This window comes from Xyrauchen texanus, chromosome 37 (assembly GCF_025860055.1).
Source record: "Xyrauchen texanus isolate HMW12.3.18 chromosome 37, RBS_HiC_50CHRs, whole genome shotgun sequence".
Classification (NCBI taxonomy): Eukaryota; Metazoa; Chordata; class Actinopteri; order Cypriniformes; family Catostomidae; genus Xyrauchen; species Xyrauchen texanus.
In genome coordinates this window covers 30761043-30784507 of record NC_068312.1, presented here as the reverse complement: position 1 = coordinate 30784507, position 23465 = coordinate 30761043, and the positions used below count along the sequence as shown (strand labels likewise).

At 39.0% G+C, this 23465-nt stretch overlaps 1 protein-coding gene across 3 annotated transcripts in view; it reads left to right on the top strand.

The window, feature by feature from the left end:
- The window catches only part of LOC127630870 (tyrosine-protein kinase ABL2-like), a 34566-nt gene extending 14685 nt beyond the window's left edge, over window positions 1-19881 (top strand). Inside the window, exons 1-11 of one of the 3 annotated variants that reach the window (XM_052108709.1) lie at window positions 6936-7105; window positions 8011-8175; window positions 10256-10551; window positions 10701-10973; window positions 11196-11280; window positions 11430-11607; window positions 11833-12017; window positions 12143-12295; window positions 12405-12494; window positions 13335-13487; window positions 16232-19881. In XM_052108709.1, coding sequence (XP_051964669.1) covers window positions 7003-7105; window positions 8011-8175; window positions 10256-10551; window positions 10701-10973; window positions 11196-11280; window positions 11430-11607; window positions 11833-12017; window positions 12143-12295; window positions 12405-12494; window positions 13335-13487; window positions 16232-17910 — 3360 coding nt within the window. In that variant the 5' untranslated portion in view covers window positions 6936-7002 and the 3' untranslated portion in view covers window positions 17911-19881. Of the gene's footprint in view, window positions 1-6935; window positions 7106-8010; window positions 8176-10255; window positions 10552-10700; window positions 10974-11195; window positions 11281-11429; window positions 11608-11832; window positions 12018-12142; window positions 12296-12404; window positions 12495-13334; window positions 13488-14450; window positions 15457-16231 lie in introns of those variants that run through there. The other 2 variants (XM_052108710.1, XM_052108712.1) reach the window with 2 other exon arrangements.
- Window positions 19882-23465: the final 3584 nt, after the last annotated feature.

Below are 23465 nucleotides of genomic sequence, written 5' to 3'. Positions count from 1 at the left end.
GAATGTTGGCCCTAATTTCCTGTGTGACAGATGTACTGGTCTCATTCCAGTGTAATGTTAGGGGGCTTTTCCTGTGACTTGGGAATTTCAAAGCTGTTGACAGGCAGTTGAAGTGTCTGGTTTATGTGGTTTCAGCTCTTACTCCCACAGTTGCTCACTAAGCCAAGCTTTATTGAGGGGACAGTATCTGATTTCTGACAAAATCATTTAAACATTTTTTTTTTTTTGTCAATGCATTTTGATTTAAGTGCCCACTTCCAAATATTCTTCTAAATATTAATCTCACTGTAAATATAAGGTTCAGAGTAAAATGCTCATTGTTATTTTAGTTGAGTGCCTGTATTAACTGACCTTTTGATTTGCACTCTTCAGATGGTCTTTGTCAATGCTCGTTGATGTTAAACAAAGTTCCTGTGAAGTCTTGTGTATGTGATATGGCCTTTCCTAAATTTGTAGATCACAGTTCCTTTTTTATGATTTTTTTTCCTCCATTTTAAAGGGCTTAGAAAAGGCAAAAAAAAAACAATGGTTTAAAAAAAAAAAAGTTCGAACAAACTTTATTTTTAAATCCTCGTTTACCCTTTTTTTTTAAAGTGTTGTTTTTTTGTTTTTCTATTTTTAAACCCTTTTTATTTTAAAGCTTAAATTTTTCACAAGTTAGTAGGTGTTGGGTTTAGTAATCTGATAACGAAACGTTTTGGACCCTGTTTGCACATGCGCTGTTATCTGATCACATAGAATGGATGTTAATACCAGGTGTAAACTAGATAGGTTCTATAATACACTTAACACCTACCAGTAGCCTATAGGTCACTCAGATCTACTGTTGTCTTTGTAAATTTACAGAAGCTCAAGAATACAAGAACACATTTATTAACCTGCACTTGGCAAATAAGCTCTAGTACAATAAAGTATAGTTTAGTTCTATTGATCCTAAATTAATAGATGTTTACAGGTCTGTCATATCAGGAACTCCGTTCAATAGCTGTCCATGAGCTTTATGTTAGAAGTGAGCAGCCCCAGTACAGAGGTGCTGGTGCAGCTGCTGTAAGCCTCACCTAAGCCCAGCACAACAGCTGCGGCAGACAGTCATTGTAAGGCTAGGCAGGTCAGTCCGTTCTGTATCTCCATTACACTGCAGACACATAGTACACCACACTGTCTCACTGTGGAGCTTCTGTGCACAAAGACGCACACAGTTCCGCATACAGCATGAAGGAGAAACGAATGCGGACACGCGACATGCCCCATGCTTGTCAACTGCTGCATCAATCAAATTAGTTCCATAAGAGTAGCCAGTGTTTGTGAATAAGGGCTTAACATTTTAAGGTTTTCCAGGTATTTGTGTTTTGGATAAGTAAAACTGATTACATGTCTGAATGGTTTAAGCTGATGTGTGCATTTTTCTGCACCACTATTGTCACTGTATACAGAATTAAAAAAGTGATCGTTTTCAAACAGTGTTTATGCTTTTTGGAAAAATAAACTGATGAATGGCTTACTTTTATAGTTGTCTCTGCATATTGGGCAAAAGTATTTTAACTTTGAGTGCATTAAAATGATTAGCAAAATGAGGTGGCCATATTGTGACCCAGAATTTATACTTTATTACTGGAGAAAATCCTAAATTTTAGGCAATTTCAACATTGCATGCATGTAGCTGGATTTTTAGGATGCTTGCACATTAGAGCTTTTGATGTGGACATAAGTCCCTTCTACTTCAGTGTTCAGTTTGTTTAGATGGTGTAAAAGCTGTTTTCAGAACAATACTTGAAACGTTAGTCTGGGTTGTGTTTCATGTAGTCATGTTCACTGGTATGGTTCACAGCTGGTATGAATGTCCATCCTTCCATTTTCCTCCGTTTATCCGGGGTGCTGTGGCAGCAGACTCTGCAAGACCGCCCATACGTCCTTTTCCCCGGCAACATGCTCCAGCTCTTCCTTGGGGATCCCCAGGTGTTCCCAGGCCTGCCGAGAGATGTAATCTCTCCACATCTTCTGGATGTGCCCCCTCTTCCCAGTTGGACATGCCTGGAACACCTCCCTAGGAAGGCACCCAGGAGGCATCCTGACCAGATGCATGAACCACATCAAATTGCTCCATTCAACTGGCTCAACTCAACATTTAAAGAATGTAATCAACCAAACTTGTCGAAGTATTTGACCCTATAATTTGCCTGTTGCAGTAAATCAAATTGAATCACGCTCTGGTTCAGCCCAAGCAACTGATCAAGTGTTACAGCCTTGGTATTCTTGCTCGACAGTGATGCCATGAGCACATGTAGTTTAGGATCAGATAACAAAACTATGACATCTGACCATTAGCATTCCATTACAAGTTGTAGCATACTTAAATGTTCAACTGGATTACTTCTTTCAACATATCACTCATCCAAAGTTGTTGTTGAACAAGTGTGAAAGTCATTTTATGTAAAATCTAAACAAATTCAGAAACTGCCCCAGCTGAAATATTTTATATTGTTAATACTTTTTTGAAGAAAATATACGATAATGAAAGCCAAATATTAAATGTCATTGATCAATAATTGCGGAGTAAATGATTTTGTAGGAGAGGGTCAGAAAGACAAATTTCATCCATGATTTTAGGGAAAAACTACAGGTCAAATAAATAACCTTAGAAAGGTGCCAGAATCATTATTATATTTTTAATAATGATAACAGATAACAGTTAGATACTTTCTTAAAATCAGTTGACTTTGGCACCCTTTGTTGCATTATACTGTATGCATAAAATAAGTTAAAAAAAAAAAATACAAATCATTGTGTTCTCGCTAATAACTGTGGAACTGTATGGGCAGAATTCACCTTCAGTGCCCCCATATGAAATGGTCATATGGATTTCCATTTCTACAAGAACCTTTTTCTCCCACTTTTTTTTTTCTTTCTAACCTACCCTTTCGAAAGGGTAGTTTTTTTTTGCCCGCGACGGCATTACATAACGCTTGTCATAAACCACTTTGTGGCTGAATTTCAGATGATTAAACAAATTGTATTTCCATGTGGTGCAGACACCACCATGCAACAAATCTTGCACATTATTTCTTTTTGTTCCACATCGGACTCCTTGAAACCAAATTGTTTCCAAACGACCAAATTGTTTCCAAATAATTTTGTTTCCAAAATTATTTTACCTTTCTTGTTGACCAAAGGCTCTCTGTCATCTTGGCTTGAGCTGAACTAAATATGCCACAGCCTCGTGAGGAATGAGTTTAGCCTTTTAGGGTGGGGAGAAAGCGCACCGCTGTAAAGGAAAAGGGCGCATGTTTTTTAAAAAGACAAACCGAGAACATTGCGAAATCTCGATTATTTTGTTTTCATAACTGTCGGAGGCCATAATTGAAATTGAAATCGAGAATTCGATTAATCGCACAGCCCTACTTGACAGTAACGAACATGACTAACCCACAGTATCGGATTTGGATCGGGCTCATCGGACCGATACCCAATCAGTCTAAAAACATCAGTATCGGACCTGAGACTGATCCAGGTATCGGATCGGTGCATCCCTAATATTAATATGGCACAGGCGTTTTGTAGTTCAGAGTTTCCACACCTCATTGCTTTTTCTGCCTCTCCCGAGAGGATGTTGGGTAGGCAGCACGCATGGTCTAGAAATGGAACCATCTGTTCATTGGGGTCCACCCTACCCCCCCTTCTGAAATGCATGGGCTCCACAAACACCTCCCCTCACAAGACCTCCAATAAAACAACCCTCAGAACTCCACTCTTCCCATTTCTCACACAAACGCTCAGGCACATGTGGACATTTCTTACTCTGGGCAGTTGGCATGGAGGCTCATGATCAAGTTGGACTGGAATGCCAGCAACAGGGCTGGAAACTCTGTGATTGAAGCCACACTGGAGACTTGGGTTCAAGGCCTCCACCTTTGTGAAATGATTGGACTAAGAAGATCGTCAGATGTTCTACTCATGTTGGTGTGAAAAAGAAAAAAAAAAACAAGAACCTGAGGAATAGGAGCTATTATAGTAATTTCCCATCAGACATTGTACTTCAACCAAGACCATGTACTGGGAATTGTGTCTCAGTCAGGTGACCAGGAGTGGCAAACATTGCATGCTGGTTAGGAACAAAGGTGGGGCTGCTTGTGTGCATGTATCTTTGTGCGAATGTGCCTGTGTGTGGTGTAATATGTTTTGCCATCCAGGCCATGACCGTCTGCGGCATGTTCTTGCAGGTTTATTGTGTTATGTAAGATCTGGCAGTTTTTGTGTCAGCTTGGATATGTTGTGTCTTAATGCATAATGATTAAATTAGGAGCCTAAAGACACTTGTTTAATAGTTGTTTACATTAAAGCCATACATTATAAATGGGGCGAACTTGGGTCTAATCCACGTAATTGTTTCTGGTGTCTCTCAGTAAAGAGTTTGGGTATTTATCATGATGTCTTCACTGTTGCTGTTGGTTTTATGATGCAAGTTGAGAATGAATAATTTGGCTGTTGCTCTTGGCCGGCGTTAAGCATTTGGAGTTGGTAATCTTCCATGACAACAAAATCAAATGTACACAAAGTTACAGTACCATTGTGTTACAATGTTTTTTGGGCATGATAATCCTCATGTTCTGTTGTGATTTGACTTTGATGTGATTTTTATGTTTAGGGCACCAGATGTGTTGGGGGGGGGGGGGATTAATTTCGAAATCAACATCTATATACATTAATTATGTAACTTTAAAAAAAAAAACATGTATTGGGTATTGCTGAAGCATGTTGTTTTTAAAGTTCTCTTAACATATCTTAAAACTTAAGCTTGTTTTTCGAGCTTAAAATGGCCAAACAGATCGTCAGATGTTCTACTCATTATGTTGGTATGAAAAAGGAAAAAAAAAACATGGTTAACATGGTTTATTTGGACATTTACCATAGTAATATCTTGAAGTACTATGTTAACACAACAGTATGCCAATATGGTAATAATTCAATCCTGGGTGATTCTCATGAAACCCGCCAAGAAAATACCCTGGTCTTATTTTGCTCTTATATCAAAAGAAACAAATGAGCATTGTGATATTGTTTTCATGACAGTTATGCACATTTTTACACCCTAATTCTCATTACTGCAATTTGAAAAGAAAAGTTGGCCATTATGTTATTCTCATAACGGCAAAGTGAATAAAATACGACTTAAAATACGTTTATACTTCATAATAGTACTTTATTTATACTACCTTACAACATGTACAACAGCATCCTTTTTACGGAAGTACAGACAAAAATGACTGTGATGTAACTAGAATCATTGTAGAAAACAATTGGGAATAGTAAAATATCTGGAGGCATTATGATAATGAGAATGCTTGATAAAATGTGCTTTAGTACCCTGAAAAAAAATGTCAGCGTCACAATGCATAAAATCTTAATATAGGCTCAATCTTCATTACGCAAAATATATTTTAAAGGTGTACTCAGTATTTTTTTTACTTCTAAAGAAATTAATTGTACATTTTGAAACATGTATACAATCCGTACTCCAGGTAGGGAATGAGGTTTTGCCCCAAGTGAAGGAGTTCAAGTACCTCGGGGTCTTGTTCACGAGTGAGGGGACAATGGAGCGGGAGGTTGGCCGGAGAATCGGGGCAGCAGGGGCGGTATTGCACTCGCTCTATCGCACCGTTAGTCACGTAAAAGAGAGCTGAGCCGAAAGGCAAAGCTCTCGATCTACCGGTCAATTTTTGTTCCTACCCTCACCTATGGTCATGAAGGTTGGGTCATGACCGAAAGAACTAGGTCAGCGAGTACAAGCGGCCGAAATGGGCTTCCTCAGAAGGGTGGCGGGCTTCTCCCTTAGAGATAGGGTGAGGAGCTCAGTCATCCGTGAGGAGCTCGGAGTAGAGCCGCTGCTCCTTTGCGTTGAAAGGAGTCAGTTGAGGTGGTTTGGGCATCTGGTAAGGATGCCCCCTGGCCGCCTCCCTAGGGAGGTGTTTCAGGCACGTCCAGCTGGGAGGAGGCCTCGGGGAAGACCCAGGACTAGGTGGAGAGATTACATCTCCACACTGGCCTGGGAACGCCTCGGGGTCGCACAGTCAGAGCTGGTTAATGTGGCTTGGGATAGGGAAGTTTGGGGCCCCCTGCTGGAGCAGCTGCCCCCGCGACCCGACTTCGGATAAGCGGTTGAAGATGGATGGATGGATGGATATACAATCACGACCACTCACATGAGATGAGGACTCTTGTTATATCAGTAACCTTATAAAAGCGGTTTTATTCTACATAGGGCAGGGGTACCCTCATGTGGGCTGCTGTTTTAGAATCATCACATGACCATCTGAATAATACTTGCTTAATCTCAGTATTTGTTTTACTGGACACTTTCACTCTTGGATTAAAGTAATCATAGCTGATTGTGAATAGTGAATTTCTACAATGGCATCTGTAACTGAAAACTGTTTAATTTGAATGATGCTGCATCCACACCTCTAGGTGTCAGTGTATGTCAAAGATGACACAGACAAAAAGTTACTGAGTGCACCTTAAATTAGATTTTTTTCCCCAGGTTCCTGAGAATCAGCCATTATGGTATTGCCATTACATCAATGTACCATTATACAACTGTGGCACTTTTATAAGGGTAAGATGGGAAATAAGTGACTAGATCTTGGAGGCAGAATTTATTTTATAATCAACATAAATGTGAGTTTTTCATAATGATCTCTTCTATCTACTCTGGCTTTACATTTTGTCCTACCACTCTTTTCCCCAAGGAGTGGGGCAGCTGCCCAAACATGCTGTGTGTTTGTGGGTGGTAGACAGCTGTAGAGAAAGACCAGTAGACACAGGCATGCTCAAGGCGTGGAGGCAATCCAGCACCATTTTTCCGACCTCAAATCCTTGGCATGCTCCTCCCCTCCTTATAAACTTGCTCAAGGATCAAAACCTGTCAAATAGAGGCAAAACGCAACCACCACACCAGGTCTTTGCTTTATTCTGTGTGAGTTCAGATTAATCTATCACTGCTAGATTATGCCATTGAGGATTCTGCCATCTGGCAGCAGTTTTGAGGAAGAGAGGGCCAAGCTGACCGGCCTGCCTTGCCCACAGGACGTGGATCACTATTGCTTCACAGGTAGCCCTTTTTTGAGCATCACTCTGGATAGATCTCATAGCCACTGCAGTACCAGTACCCAGAGTATACTAAATATGGAGGATCAGTGAGTTTTAAGTGCAGATTTCATTTTTTTGAATGGTTAATGTGGGGGCTTTCAGGACTGCAGTTTTTCTTTTGGCTTCTTTCCAGTGTCCATCTGATTTTCACAAATGTTATTTAACATCTGTATGACAGTGGGATGACAATTTTATGTTCTAGAAATTATATTATATTAAATTATATTAAAATGAAAAATGGTTAATACTCCGAAACCATGTCTGCACATTGCCTATATATTATTTACAATTTAATTGGTATTTTCCTCTGCATTTTTAGTCCTCTTTATTTTAATGCATTTATGTTTAGTATGAATTTGTTTACCATTCATTTATTATTGTTATTATTTATATGTATAGGAATGCAGATATGACTCTTTCTTCAGATATATCTTCTGACACTTTTTTTTTGTGTAGATCATAAAACATAATTTGTGCTGAAATGTATTGGATGACAATAATAAGCATAATTGATTAAATTAAAAAAATATCATTGATTTAACATGCATAGTTTGTAGAACAGCTTTGATGTGTGAGGTTTAGTTATAACCGATTGCCATTTTGTGTAGTCATTGTAATATTATTTGCTCAGGCGATTTGGAAAAAGCTGTAAATTTGGAATGACATAACGAGCAAAGTGATATCACCCCTTCTCAGTTTCTTGAAGTTCACTTGTTCATCAACTCTTTTTGTTCTTCATCTCCCTCCCCACTTTTTGATTTAGTTTGCCCTTCCAAGAGGCCCTGCCTCATTGAACATGCTTTATTCCCTTTCTCCATATTTTATTTTTTCTTTCACATAACATTATCTCTCTATCTCTCTCACCAGAGGCCCTGCACAGGCCGTTCGGACTGGACTCGTCTGCGCTGACCGAAGCTGTGCTTTGGAGCTCAAAGGAGAATCTGCTAGGTGCAGCTGAGAGTGACCCAAACCTCTTTGTTGCACTTTATGACTTTGTTGCCAGTGGCGACAACACGCTGAGCATCACAAAAGGTATGAACGTCGAAAAGAGAGGTTGTGTAACAACCGGGGCGTGTTTTCATTCGATACTATGGTCTATTTGAATTCCACCTCTGTAAACACATGACTAGTGCATGTGGCATGACATTGAGAGTGTTTTCACAATGGTTTTTAGTGACTTCCTCTTCATACAAAACTTCATATTATTCATGACTTCCTCATCACTCTCTTTAATCTTTTCTTTGTCTGATTTTCAAATCTTGTTGTTCCTCTTGACGGACAGCAGTCTGTAGGATAAAAACTGTGTTTCGCAAGGGACCAGGCTAAAACTGAAAGCAGATGCTAAATCTTGTGTTTTATTTAGTGGTGGTGGTGTAGTGGTCTAATGCACATAACTGATAAACTGGTAATCAGAAAGTTGGTGGTTCGATCCCCACAGCCACCACCATTGTGTCCTTGAGCAAGGCACTTAACTCCAGGTTGCTCCGGGGGGATTGTCCCTGTAATAAGTGCACTGTAAGTCGCTTTGGATAAAAGCGTCTGCCAAATGCATAAATGTAAATGTAAATGTATTGATCTGAGGATGAGAGAATGAATACATAAGCACCTTAACCAAACTGAGCCCTTCCAAAAGTAAATATTCCATTCATTTTCCCTTAGAGACTGATTTTCATCAGTAACATTACCTAAAAACCTTTGTAGACAGACCTACCATTAACTCTGAGGTTGTTAATTGATGGTGCAAGCCTCTGTAGAAACAAAAGTCAATTTTGTATAATAAAAAATGTATGGTCCAATGCCACATTTCCACATAAAAAAACTACACTACCCATAATCCTTAAAGATCACCAATCACAGAAGCTTCTGTCACTGTGGAAATGGGAACTGCCCCAAAATAGCTCAGACATGACATCTTACACTCAAAGTAATGCGAATGACACAATCGACATGCAAACATTTTGTATGTATTTGTATTAATATTTTACAATAAACTTCAAATATATGGTATTTTATTCAGACTTGTATTCAATAGTTTTACCTTTCTATTTCACCAATGCCCACTACTCCTTTCAGCATGCTGTAATAGAGATTAGACTTCGATTCACAAGTCCGTGCTCAATAGCTACCATTAACGTTAATGCTTGTTTTGAAGTGTAATCCTGCTGGCTGCATGAAAAGTAGATGGGTAAACGCAGACTAACCCAAGAGAAGAGAGTTCATAGAGGGGGACATAGCAGTTTGCAGCTCTTTCTCTCTGAAGTCTCCACTAATGACCGGTAATGTAATGTCATCTAGTTGACAATGAAGCACCTGTCTCTTCTTGTGTTGTCATGAGGGCCTTGCTGCCATGTCAGTGTAAATTTAGGATTTGCAATAAGCACTTAGCATTATCAAGCTTACTGTACAGCAGGAGAGTGCGCTCTACTGGAATAATGCTTGATAGAATCAGACCAGGGAGAGGAGGATGGAATGGATTAAAACTGGAAAAATTTGAGATGACACATGAAAAGAGGATGCTTGGGAAGAAAAGTGTAGGCTTTGGAGAAAAAGATGGGTTAAAAGAAGAGAGAAAAAATGATGATATTGACGTGAGAAAAAGAAATTGACCTGACCATTTAAGGCAAATGTATTAGTGTGATAGTGTTCTATGCACATAGCAGTTATTGAGGTAGCAGACAGTTATAAAGTGACAGTTATTAAAGTGCAACTCAGGACACGTGTGTGTCAAACCAGTCTCTGAGTATTGAGAAGTCTGATGGCTTGGGGGAAGAAGCTGTTACACAGTCTGGCCGTGAGGGCCCGAATGCTTCGGTACCTCTTGCCAGACGGGAGGAGGGTAAAGAGTTTGTGTGAGGGGTGTGTGGGGTCGTCCACAATGCTGGTTGCTTTGCGGATAGTAAATCAGAAATATTAATCTACGTACATTTTTTGCGAAATATTTTAAAACAAGAAAAATGCAACACGGACATCAGTGAATGTTTTTGAGTGATAGTCAAGAGTTTAAAAAAAAATCATTGCAGATTTATTGTGGCTATTTAGTGCCTAGCCTCCGTAAGTACTGTATGTTACGGGTGTTGTTTCTCACTCTTGATCTTACTCTTTTGTGTCTCAGGAGAAAAGCTGCGAGTGCTGGGCTACAATCAGAATGGAGATTGGAGTGAAGTGCGTTCGAAGAACGGTCAGGGTTGGGTACCCAGTAACTATATCACCCCTGTGAATAGCCTAGAGAAGCACAGCTGGTATCACGGGCCTGTGTCCCGCAGCGCTGCAGAGTACCTGCTCAGTAGCCTTATCAATGGCAGCTTTCTGGTTAGGGAGAGCGAGAGCAGCCCTGGCCAGCTCTCTATTTCATTGCGCTACGAGGGACGGGTCTATCACTACAGGATCAACACCGCCTCTGACGGAAAGGTAGAGCTCGAGAGCAAGAAAATTATAAAGAATTGGGACTTCAGTTGTTTGTTCGCTTTGCACCACTTGTCAATTCATGCTGGGTGTAGTGTGATCTAGTTTTTGTCTTTTATTTTATAGTTGACTTAAATCTCTTTCTTCTGTCTCAGGTCTATGTAACAGCCGAGAGTCGTTTTAGCACGTTAGCTGAGCTGGTTCATCATCATTCCACAGTGGCAGATGGCCTCGTAACCACACTACACTACCCAGCCCCAAAATGCAATAAGCCTACAGTCTACGGCGTCTCTCCCATCCATGACAAGTGGGAGATGGAACGCACCGACATCACCATGAAGCACAAGCTTGGAGGAGGCCAGTACGGAGAGGTGTACGTGGGAGTTTGGAAGAAGTACAATCTCACTGTCGCCGTCAAAACCCTAAAGGTCTACATTTTACATTTGCATGTGTATTTTAGCATTTTCTTTTTTTAATTTTTTTAGTCTGTTACTGCTATTGTGTTTATACTTTACATGATGGTGCTATGGAGTAAATTGATATGGTGCTGTGTGCCACCAAGTGGCCATTAACAGTACTGCATCCACAGATTTCTAATTTGAAGGACGATTGTTTAAACATATTGGTTATGTTATTACTTTGTCTTAAAGGAGGACACTATGGAGGTCGAGGAGTTTCTGAAAGAAGCTGCAGTCATGAAGGAGGTGAAACATCCCAATCTAGTACAGTTACTTGGTGAGTGTACACAAATCTCAAAATGCCCCTTAGACCCACCATAGAAAGTCTTGGTTATTATCCATAATTAATTGAAACTTAACATCAGCCTTCACCAAATTATCCTCTGGATCTGTTCCTGATCGGTTTGTTTTGATGCATCCTTCTAGGTGTTTGTACGTTAGAGCCTCCATTCTATATAGTGACCGAGTACATGCCACACGGTAACTTGCTGGACTACCTGCGTGAGTGTGATAGGGAGCAGGTGAATGCTGTGGTGCTGCTCTACATGGCCACTCAGATCTCATCCGCCATGGAGTATTTAGAAAAGAAGAACTTCATCCACAGGTGAGGATATACAGAGCCTGAAGATGGTTGGACTAGTTGAATTTCATCTAAATGCCATATTTCTTGTTCGTTCAATTATTTTAATTTCTGTGCCACCACCTGTCTAGATGTTTCATGCTTCAAATAAAATCAGATGTCAAAGAATTTTAATGTAGAATAGAAAAAACAAAAAACTGTTTAGTACATTCAAAACCTGGTGTAAAATATAGTTTCTGTCGCTTTCAGGGACTTGGCTGCTCGTAACTGCCTGGTTGGGGAGAATCACATGGTGAAGGTGGCTGATTTCGGACTGAGCCGCCTGATGACCGGTGACACCTACACTGCTCATGCAGGAGCCAAGTTCCCCATCAAATGGACAGCACCAGAAAGTTTGGCCTACAACACCTTCTCCATCAAATCAGATGTGTGGGGTCAGTCTTTGTGATGTTGTCAAGAGGGTTGTGTGTTGGAGCTTCTTAAAGTTTTGCATTTTACTATGTTTTACAGTAAGTAAAGATGGTTGTGACTCAAATTTTTATTCCTCATAATTTCCCAGCATTTGGAGTGTTGCTTTGGGAGATTGCGACATATGGCATGTCTCCATACCCAGGGATTGACCTCTCTCAGGTGTACGACCTGCTGGAGAAGGGCTACCGCATGGAGCAGCCCGAGGGCTGTCCACCTAAAGTCTACGAGCTCATGAGAGCCTGTGAGTTCCAATAGAGGGTTCCACTTGGAAGATAACTTATGGACAGAATTAAGTATAGTTAATTCATCTTTTTGCCCTTGGATTTAAGATGCATATTGTATGTTGGCAGGTTGGCAGTGGAGTCCACTGGACAGACCTTCATTTGCTGAGATTCACCAAGCCTTTGAGACTATGTTCCATGACTCCAGCATTTCAGAAGGTACATTGTCAATTAGATGGGTAATATTAGATTCCAGCAGCAAATTACCCTGCAGCTCTCTCCTAACCACTGAAGCGAAGCAGGGTTGAGGCTAGCTAGTACCTTGATGAGAGAATTCCTGGGGAAAACTATGGATACTGCAGGAAGAGGTTTTAGGGAGGCTTGTATTGGGCGCTCACCCTGCTATCTGTGTGAGTCATAATGCCCCAGTATAGTGAAGGGGATGCTATACTATAAAATGGCACCATATTTCAGATAAGATGTTAATCTGAGGTCCTGACTCTGTGTTCATTAAAAATCCCAGGGCACTTCTCGTAAAGTGTAGGGTTGTAACCCTGGCCAAATTAGCCCATTGGCCTCTAGCCATAATCCCCTAAATAAATGTAAGTGATTAATTAGGTGTTCAAGTTTCTGTTATTGTTAGTCATAATCCTATACACTTTTTTTTTTTCGTATAATCTTCTTATAAACAGTTAAAGAAACGGTTCACCCAAAAATAAAAATTCTCTCATCATTTACTCACCCTTATGCCATCTCAAACTTTTATGACTTTAATTCTTCTGTGCTGTGTATAGTAAATTAGAATGAAGCCCAGAAAACTTTTTCATGCAGTTGGTGTAAATTCAAATCCAATAAAAGTACATTGATCGTACTGCAATATACCATTTAAAAGTAGGTTTGAATGAAGTTTTTAATTTGTTGAATGTTAAAGTTACAGTAATTCATATTCACCAATATTTCTATCTTTGTTAGCTGGATGTTAATTTCATACATGAAACAAACTCTCATGACCTCTCAACAAAATTAACCTGTGCTCTCTCTCCGCTAATTATTTTCCAGAGGTAGCAGAAGAGTTGTGTAAAACCGCTTCTGGTGGACATGTGCACACCTTTGGTCATGATATGCCACTCTTGCCTTCAAAGTCTCGTGGGCAGAAGAAACACTCTGAGAATAAAGAAAATATGGAGGAGGCAGGACCCCACGGCCCTGCAGGTATTCAGGCCCAGCTCCGGCTCAGTCGGCTCAAACAGAAGCTTAAGAGAAAGGGAGTGGTGTTCCTTATCGATTAACAGAGCTACACACTAAATAACACTACATTCGTTCATGCACAAATACTTTTGAACTAAACAGAATAATATCCACTACATAGAATAATAAAGCTGTGTGTTATACAACGCTTCATACATTGTTTCACATGCTTTTTACATTTCAAAATGTGGAAATGTATTATAATCAGCAGACTCTTGTTTTGATTAGCTTGCTATAAATACATTTCATTGCCTGTTGTTTGTCCCCAGTTGTTGCATGACACTTAACCCCAAGTATGCACACAAGCACTTCACCCACATCATGTTTATCTGTATTATTAAAAGCCATTTTAACCTTACTTACAATTGAAGCATTTTTGATGAAGTGTGCAAAATATTTTTATTTTATTATATACATATTTATCAATTATGTTCTATTTATTGAAATTAAAGTTAATTTTAATTTAAGTTTATTTAAAATAAAAATTTTAAGTGGTATTTGGCAGCCAAAAGTTTGGAATAATGTACAGATTTTGCCGTTTCGGAAGGAAATTGGTACTTTAATTCACCAAAGTGGCATTCAATTGAGCACGAAGTACAATCAGGAGATTACTGATTTAAAAAAAACAGCACCGTCACTATTTGAAAAAAGTCATTTTTGATCAAACCTAGACAGGCCCCATTTCCAGCAGCCATCACTCCAACACCTTATCCTTGAGTAATCATGCTAAATTGCTCATTTGGTACTAGAAAATCACTTGCCATTATATCAAACACTATTTGGTTAGCTAAATAAAGTTTAACATTGTGTTTGTGTTTGAGTTGCCACATGCAATAGACTGGCGTGTCTTAAGGTAAAAAATGGCAATAAAGAAACCGCTTTCTCTAGAAACTTGTCAGTCAATCTTTTTTTTTTTTTTTTTTTGAGGAATGAAGGCTATATAATGCTTGAAATTGCCAAGATGAAGATTTCATACTAAGGTGTACACTACAGTCTTCAAAGACAACTGGCTCTAACAAGGACAGAAAGAGATGTGAAAGGCCCAGATGTACAATTAAACAAGAGGATAAGTACATCAGTCTCTAGTTTGAGAAATAGATGCCTCACATGTCCTCCGCTGACAGCTTCATTGACTTGTACCCACTCAACACAAGTTTCATGTACAACAGTAAAGAGAAGACTCAGGGGTTCAGGAATTATGGGAAGAATTGCAAAGGAAAAGCCACTTTTGCAACAGAAAAACAAAAAGAAAAGGTTAGAATGGGCAAAGAAACACAGACATTGGACAACAGATAATTGGAAAAGAGTGTTATGGATCTTAAACCCATTGAGCTTTTGTGGGATCAGCTAGACTGTAAGGTGTGTGAGAAGTGCCCAACAAGACAGCCACATCTATGGCAAGTGTTACAGTAAGTGTGGGGTGAAATGTCACATGATTATCTGGACAAACTGACAGCTAGAATGCCAAGGATCCGCAAAGCTGTCATTGCTGCACGTGGAGGATTTTTTGATGAGAACTTTTTCACATTGTAATAGTAATTTTTCACATTATTAATGTCCTGACTAAACATTGTGATCAGTTGAATACCACTTTGGTGATTAAAAGTACCAATTTCTTTCCATAAGATAAATTATTCAGAATTTTTGGCCACCTGTGTGTGTGTGTGTGTGTATATATTTATTTATTAATTTTTTGAGCTGCATAATTTTTTGTCATGTTATAAAATATATTAAGCATGGAAAAGTTGTTACATTTACTGTGAAGTTAATATGTGCAGTTTTAACTTGGTATGATAATCACTTTTCATAAAAAGACAATGGTCACACATGTTAAGGCCAGGTTACAGACTAACTGCTCCATCTATCATATATTTAGTTTTCATTTAACATTTGAAAATTGCCATCCACTGTTCCACAAACATGAACAATTTATATTTTTAAGTTAACTTCCTGCAAAAACAGAACACTTTGTTACATATGACTTCCCTTTTTCCACACAATTCAGTGTCACTGTTCACCTTTTGTCATTTATAAATATGTAAAATCCTCTTAAGGGTCCTGTCCTTTTGAGAGTCAAATCCTCTTTTTAGGTAAATTAAGCGTTGATCGGTGATTTACTTAAACCAACATATTTTGGAACACATGCCTTCATCAGGGTTAAATATGTGTGATATGACAAACAGGACAATTTCATCTGTGAATGATAAGAGCAAGCAACAGCTTACATACATACAATTTCTTGCACAAAAGAATATGGTGGGCTAATTAATGTAAAATTACAATGAGAGTTAGCAGCAGAATTGCAAAGAGATAGGTCACTTGCAACTATCTAAATGCTGCATGTTGTAGTGATCCCTAATGCCACCTCACTGCCTCAATGAACACCATACATCATCTTGATCCTGCAATTTATCTTATTCCTTTATCTTTGATACATTTGCTTGTGACACCGTTATCGGCAATACCTCGTGGCAGCAATGTAATTAATTAAACTAGTATTCTTTTTATAGTCAAGTCATCCCAACCTGGCACAAATTTTCACACTGAATCATGCGTTAAGCTATGTGTTTGATTGTGGCACCAGCTTTTTAAATAAGAAAGGATTTTTGCTTTTGTTTAATAGGTTAGTTTGAAAGACTACAACTGCCTCTTATTTAGCTGCTCTTTGACCTGAGTTTTTTTGTGTGTGTGTGTCCTATTGTGTTCAGGTTTTGCAACCTCACATTTTGCTGGTGATGGGCGCTCCAGCAGCTCTCCGGCCTTACCACGCAAACAGAGGGATAAATCTCCCTCTATTCTGCTCGAGGACTCCAAAGACACCACCTTCAACCGTGACCGCAAAACAGGCTTCTTCAGTTCTTTCATAAAGAAGAAGTCTTCTTCCTCCACTTCTTCCTCACAAAATCTCCCAATGCCTCCCAAAAGGAGCAGTTCTTTCAGAGAGATGGAGACCCAGCCTCATAAAAAGTATGAGCCCACAGCAGGGTTTGGGGGCCCTCCTCCTTTGCCCCAGTCTGATGGGTTGAGTTTTTCTCCATCTCATGGAGAAGGCAACCATTTGCAATCCCGCTGTTGTGGGGCTACATTTGGGCAGAAGCCCTCAAACTCTGTAGCAACCTCTAGTCAGGTAGGAGGAAGTAGTAGCTGGGGAAGCCTAGCAGGCTTCTTCACTCCTCGCCTTATCAAAAAGACTCTGGGATTGCGGACTGGTAAGCCTACTGGGATAGATGAAGGGGGAGGAACCAAGCCTTTCCCACGTTCCAATTCCACTTCCTCTATGTCTGCTGGGTTGCCAGACTTGGAGCGCATGGCTTTGACATTACCAAGAAACCGTAGCAAACCCCCACTAGAACGCACAGCTTCCACCACTTCACAGCCCGAGAATGGGGCACCACATCCTTCAGATGCAATCCTGAGGAAATTCGATGAAGGTACGGCTCAGATACGGGATCGTCCCAAAGCCAAGCTCTTGCCACGAGGGGTGGCAAGTGGGGCAGGTGGAGTGAGAGCTCCAGGGGTAGGGGGAGAGGCCGATTCAGACTCCAACCCACGGGGAAAAGATGGTCATGAAGACAGACAAGGCTGGTCATCTCCATCAAAGACCTCCACTCTTGGGTTGGTCAATCTGCACAATCACAAAGTTCCAGTGCTGATCTCCCCTACCCTAAAGCACAGCTCAGCCGATGCACACCTAGTCGGCATGGACTCTCAGGGCAACCGTTTCAAACTGCTGTCAGACAGCGATCGTGACCGGCCACGACTTGTGAAGCCCAAATGTGCACCCCCTCCCCCGCCCATGCTCCGCTCCCTCCAACATACCTACAGTGCTGATGCAGCCGATGAAGCAGCCAGTGGCAGTGTAGAGGTCAATGGAGATGGGATCAAAAAATCAGGGAGAGAGGCAAGAGGGGCACGTCCATCAATACCACCACCGCAAGTGCCTCCGTTCCCCTATAGTAACATCATCACCCAGACTAAGATGGCCAATGGTGCTTCCAGTGGACCTGGCCAGACTTCCACCAAACCTACCTTTAGACGGACTCGACAGCAGGCAGAACGTATCCCACTAGAGAAGATTAGCAAGGAAGCTCTTTTGGAATGCGCTGAATGCTTGAGTTGTGCCCTACAAGGCAGCACTGATGTTTCATCCAACAGCCAGGTCTTGGAAGTGGGACACCAGCTTTTGGACTACTGCTCTGGATATGTTGACTGCATCCCACAAACACGTAATAAGTTTGCCTTTCGCGAGGCAGTGGGGAAACTGGAGTTGGGTCTACAGGAGCTTCGTGCATCCTCTACAGGTGGGGGAGGGGGACCTGGGTCCAGCCCTGCCCTTGACAACTTGCACACCTGCATTAAAGAGATTAGTGATGTGGTGCAAAGGTAGCCACTGTGTCCATCTGTTGCTACACCCTCCAAAAATCCTCCTCCTCCACCTCTTGAGACTTTACTTCCCCAAACCAATCTAGTTTTATTTAAATGTTGGGGGACAGAGAATATTCTCTCAGAAGTACCTCAGAAATTACTACAAACACACTCTATTTCTCTCTTTTTATTGTTTACAGGTGACTTTCTTCTTGAAATTGCCAGTTGGGAACAGAGTCTATACTTTGTATATAAGCTTTATGTCAATACCAATATACACAGTTTCGTTTTTAGCCAATGTACTTTGTAATTTTAACCGTTTTATTTTGGTTTGACAAAAGTAATTTTCACAAATAGATTGCACAGGTTACGGTGAGCCTAAATTTCACTGACAGCAGACTAACTGTTCTGGCTTTCAGAGAAAATATTTGAAGATTGCCATCCACTGTTCAGGATACTCATTTTGCATCTGATCTCTAATAACTGGATATTGTGTAAATGTCATTACAAAAATAAGAATGTCCACCAGTTAAGACATTCATTGAATTTGCTTTAGGATAAAACATACTGCCTGTTCAGAGCAAAGAGAATCAATGATTGTGGAACACATTTAGCTCTGTGCACATTTGTTTGGTTTCATGTTACACACTATACTGTAAGTGGCACCACATCCCAAACTGTCATTTTAATTTGACCACGTTTATCAACACTACAGCATTTAATGAGCATTGATGGTTTAGTAGATCTTTCTGTAATTAGGCTTTGCATTTTTGTCATTAGTATTGGTTTGCTATAGAATTATTGAGTTGGTGTTGGGTCAGCCACCACATGGATCATATTTGAGCTTATATCAGTGACCTTTATTATAATGCCCCCAACAACCGTTGCCGGAAATCTACTCTCTGCTTGTTGTACACCTCAGAATTATCAAGCCTTTGTGTATTATCAATTTTTAAGGGATAGTTCCCTCAAAAATCATCGTCGTCATCGTATGGTTTCAAATTCTATATGACTTTCTTTTGCGAAATGCAAAAGATGTTATGCAGAATGTTAGGGATTGACAGCCTCAGAAACCATTACATTTATTGCATCTTTTTTTTTCCACACAATTAAAGTAAATGGTGTCTGAGACTCCTGCCTAACATCTTGTTTTCTGTTCCACTGAAAAAAGAAAGTCATACAGGTTTGGAACGATGTGAAGGCAAATGACAATAGAATAAAATGTTTTTGTTGAACTAACCATTGAAGAATTCTTAATTTAGAAGAGGTGAATTTTTTGACAACATTGAATCCGCAAGACTACTAATACAATATTGCCAAGTCTTTTAAAAAAAACTGCATTTTTTTAGCACATTGATTTGCAACTTTCATTTTAACTTTAGAATGTCTCCATTTGTAAACTTGAATTTTGTATTATTTTCTATTAAAAGCACAGGCATTTTTAAGATATTGTAGATATTGCATATTATTTTATACCCACAAAAGATGTGGAAGATCAAGCTCATTTATGTCTTGTAAAAGACACAGTTGGTTAGTGGAATTATATGTTTTGTGGTGAAGTGCAGAATTTGGTGCGAGGGTCTCTGTGCATCTACATTATGAATGTAATCATTTGTCAAAATCAGGAATGTTATTTTATTTTTATTTTTGTGGATGTTTTCTAGAATCTCTTCTCACAACATTCAACCTTTTTATTTATTAAAAGAAACCTTTTTTTTTTTTAAGGTCAAAAAACAGTAACACAATTTGTCTTGTTCTGTAGTCGTTAAAAGATTTAGATTTCTATTAGAAGTTGCATAAAAGAGATTTTTGTGGGTACGCTACAACTTCATAATGAAATATAATTAAGATTATTTGAAACGATTACACTGGAGCACATTTTTAAAGCATAAAGGTTAATTGCCTTGCCTTAATTCTAGTGTGTAATATGGAAATCTTTGCTTTTGCCATACATCTCTGTAATATTTCAGTTCCACTGCAGCAGGAAAACACACACACATATAAATATATATATATATATATATATATATATATATATATATATATATATATATATATATACACACCGATCAGCCACAACATTAAAACCACCTGCCTAATATTGTGTAGGACCCCCTCGTGCTACCAAAACCACTCCAACCTGCATCTCAGAATAGCATTCTGAGATGATATTCTTTTCACCACAATTGTACTGAGTGGTTACCGCAGACTTTGTCAGTTTGAACAAGTCTGGCCATTCTCTGTTGACCTCTCTCATTAACATGGCTTTTCAGAATTCTGCTCACTGTTTTGATTATTTCTGTAACTGTTGATCTCTTGGGATTTTCACACACAACGGTCTCTAGAATTTACTCAGAATGTTGGCAAAAAAAAAAAACATCCTGTGAGTGGCAGTTCTGAAAAGCCATGTTGATGAGAGAGGTCAACAGAGAATGGCGAGACTGATTTGAACTGAAAGTCTATGGTAACTCAGATAACTGCTCTGTACAATTGTAGTAAGAAGAATATAATCTCAGTATGCTATTCTGGAATGCAAGTTGCCGCAGTTTTGGAAGCAAGAGGGGGATCTACACAATATTAGGCAGGTGGTTTTAATGTTGTGGCTGATCGATGTGTGTGTGTGTGTGTGATATATATATATATATATATATATATATATATATATATATATATAGTTCAGAACAGTGTTTTGCCACCCTAGACAACAGCTATAAAAACTTACCTACACTAACTTAATGTTTGTTTTGCCATTTCATCTGCCAGGGGCAATGTTTTCCTCTAATTATATGGTGCCTTTTGTGAGATTTAATGTTTTGTGCACTGCTAAGTCATGTTAAAGATATGTTGTAAATATGCTTTGCTCTCAAATATTGAATATACATTTTAAGGTGGCAATAGGGAATTTCAAGCCTTTATTATCGTTCGAGCTACCCTGTTCAGACATCAGGGGTTATTGTGAGGTGTCCAACTTGAATAGAAAAATGTGCAGTGATCTGTCCTTTACTAAGAAAAAAAAACTGTGCTTAAAGTCTGGAATATTTTTACTGAAAAGAAAGTTTGTTTTGATTTGTCACTTTGAGTACACTCTTTCGAACACATACAGGCCTGTCTATTCCATTTATTATTGTGTTTGAATGTTAATGTTTCATCAAGGGTTAGTGTCAAAAAGTATGTCTGTTTTTTTATGTTAGTTTTACATAATTTTCAGGGAGTGTAAAGTACAACAGCAAAGTGTTTTTCTTTCATTGCATAATTTTTGTAATATCTATTTATTTTATTTTGGCCAAAATCCACTTCATATCATGCATTTACTGCTATTGTAGCCAGTGCTGCACTGTTGTCACTGCAGTTCATTTTATTTGTCTTTTAATCCAGTCTTGTGCCCAGCTTTGCATCTGAATTGCCTATGAACAACCCATTTTATGAAGGTAAACCTCCTATGACGATTTGTACTTTAAAGGAATGTTTGATTGCATCTTGTAGAAATGTCAGTACAGGTTGAACATTCAAAGAGAATCACCCTGTCCTGTTGTGTAGGCTTTACGATTCACATGGCATCTGAGGTGTAAACCCATTGTACTGAATCACAGACATATCCTTTACAGTTAATACTATTCAATTTCAATGCGATTGCCCAAATGTGTGCTTTTCTTTCTTTTACACTTTTATTTATTTTTGGTTAATTTATTGGTCTGTTTTATGTTGAATCCTGGAACTCACATTCTTTTGGAGACCATCTTTTTGTAAGAGTTTAAGTGCTGAAGAAATTTATATACCAAAGGCCACCTCTCTAGTCCTTCAAGTGCAATGAAAATGAAACACTCTTAATTATGAATATGTGAATTTAACAGGGATTAAAATGGCAGAGGTTGACAAATTAACAGTATTTTTTTGTTTTGTAAAAAGTATATTTTGTGTGATTCTAATTTAAAACTCACTTTTAATAGTATATTACTGTGAAGTCCTTCCTTAGTGATACACTTGATGTAAATAATGAATAAAGAAAACAGTTGAAACATTCTGATTGATTTTGGGAGTTTATTTTTAAGTTTGTTTTTTTTTTTTTTTTACAAAAAAGATTCATATGGGGGAAGGCCAAGAATCCAATTCAAAACATTGCAACTGTCCAAAGGGAAAGGGGGAAGATCACTGCTATGCTTATAAGATTACTACAAGGCAGCTCAACTAAGACCATTAGCGTGCTGCTGTAACCCAGAATATATATAGCAAAGTGGAAGGACTTGGAGGTCTCCCAGTTAGATATCCCACTACAATCAGTATTGGGTAGCAAAAAGTTGTATGAGCAGCACTCTAATAATGTAAATCAATGGACTAAAGTCTCCATTAGAATCTTGTTTAAGGAGTGCAAATCACCATTACTTGAAAGACAAGCTAGACTACTGAGGTGGGTCGCTTTTGACCCCAACTTTAAGCCAGCAAAGATTGATGGGAGATTTCAGCACTGTTGGAGAATTGGCATCCCCTACTTTTGTTCAATTTCTTCAAGGGGAGGATTAGATAGCTTTCAGAAACCTTTGGAAATATATAGCCTTGAAATTTTTTATCAAGTATTTACAAACCAGGACTTATTTTAATAATGAGATAAGTTTTACAGCGAATTGCGATACCAATTTATTTGATATATTTATTGACCTTTATAAAAACAAGGATAATAGGAAACTGGTCTCAAAACTATACTCAGCTATCCAATCCACTAAGAAACATTCAACAAATAAGATGAGGGTAAAATGGGAGAAAGAATCTGGACTATCTATTTCGGAGAAAGACTGGTTGAATATGTTTTCTGTACAGTCTACCTCTACTAGTTCGGGCCTCTGGAGAGAATTCTGTTGGAGGAATCTGATAAGATATTTTGTAACCTCCAAGATAAAATCTGTTCAGACGGGCAAGACGGGAATGGGTTTATGTTGGAGGAAATGTGGGGAACAGCTGGCAGCTATTTTTAATGTATTTTGGAGCTGCCAGGCCATTTAGTCATATTGGAAGGAGATAATACAGTAATACATATACTTTTTGGTGAAGGAATTGACTGCTCTTTTTCCACAATCTATTTTGGGCAACATAGCAGCCCACTTGTTAGTGAAAGACAAATATTTATTGAAGGTGCTATTAGCTGCCAGCAAGAAAGCTGTAACACGAAAATGGTTACAGACTGAGCCTCCAACAAAGACTGACTGGATGGATATTGTAACCAATGTTCAAAGCATGGAGAGAATTACTTTCTCACTGAATCTCAGATCGATAAATATTTGCGATATTGGGAAAAATGTATTGTGTATACAACCTCATGTGATGTTAACTGACCCATTATTGTATGATCTGACATGTATTTCCATTAATGCAATTTATGTATGCATAGGTGACCAAACATTTGTTCCATTAAGTTTTATTTTTTTCTAAAAAAAGATAAAGTAATAAAAAAATAAAATAAATGAGGGTGCATCTGGCGACTTCCATCTCTTGAGTATCACCTGCCTGCCGATCATCATGCAGGTAAGGATCCAGTTTTTTATATGTTTATTTATTATATTAATACCCAATATTTGAGTGTTGCAC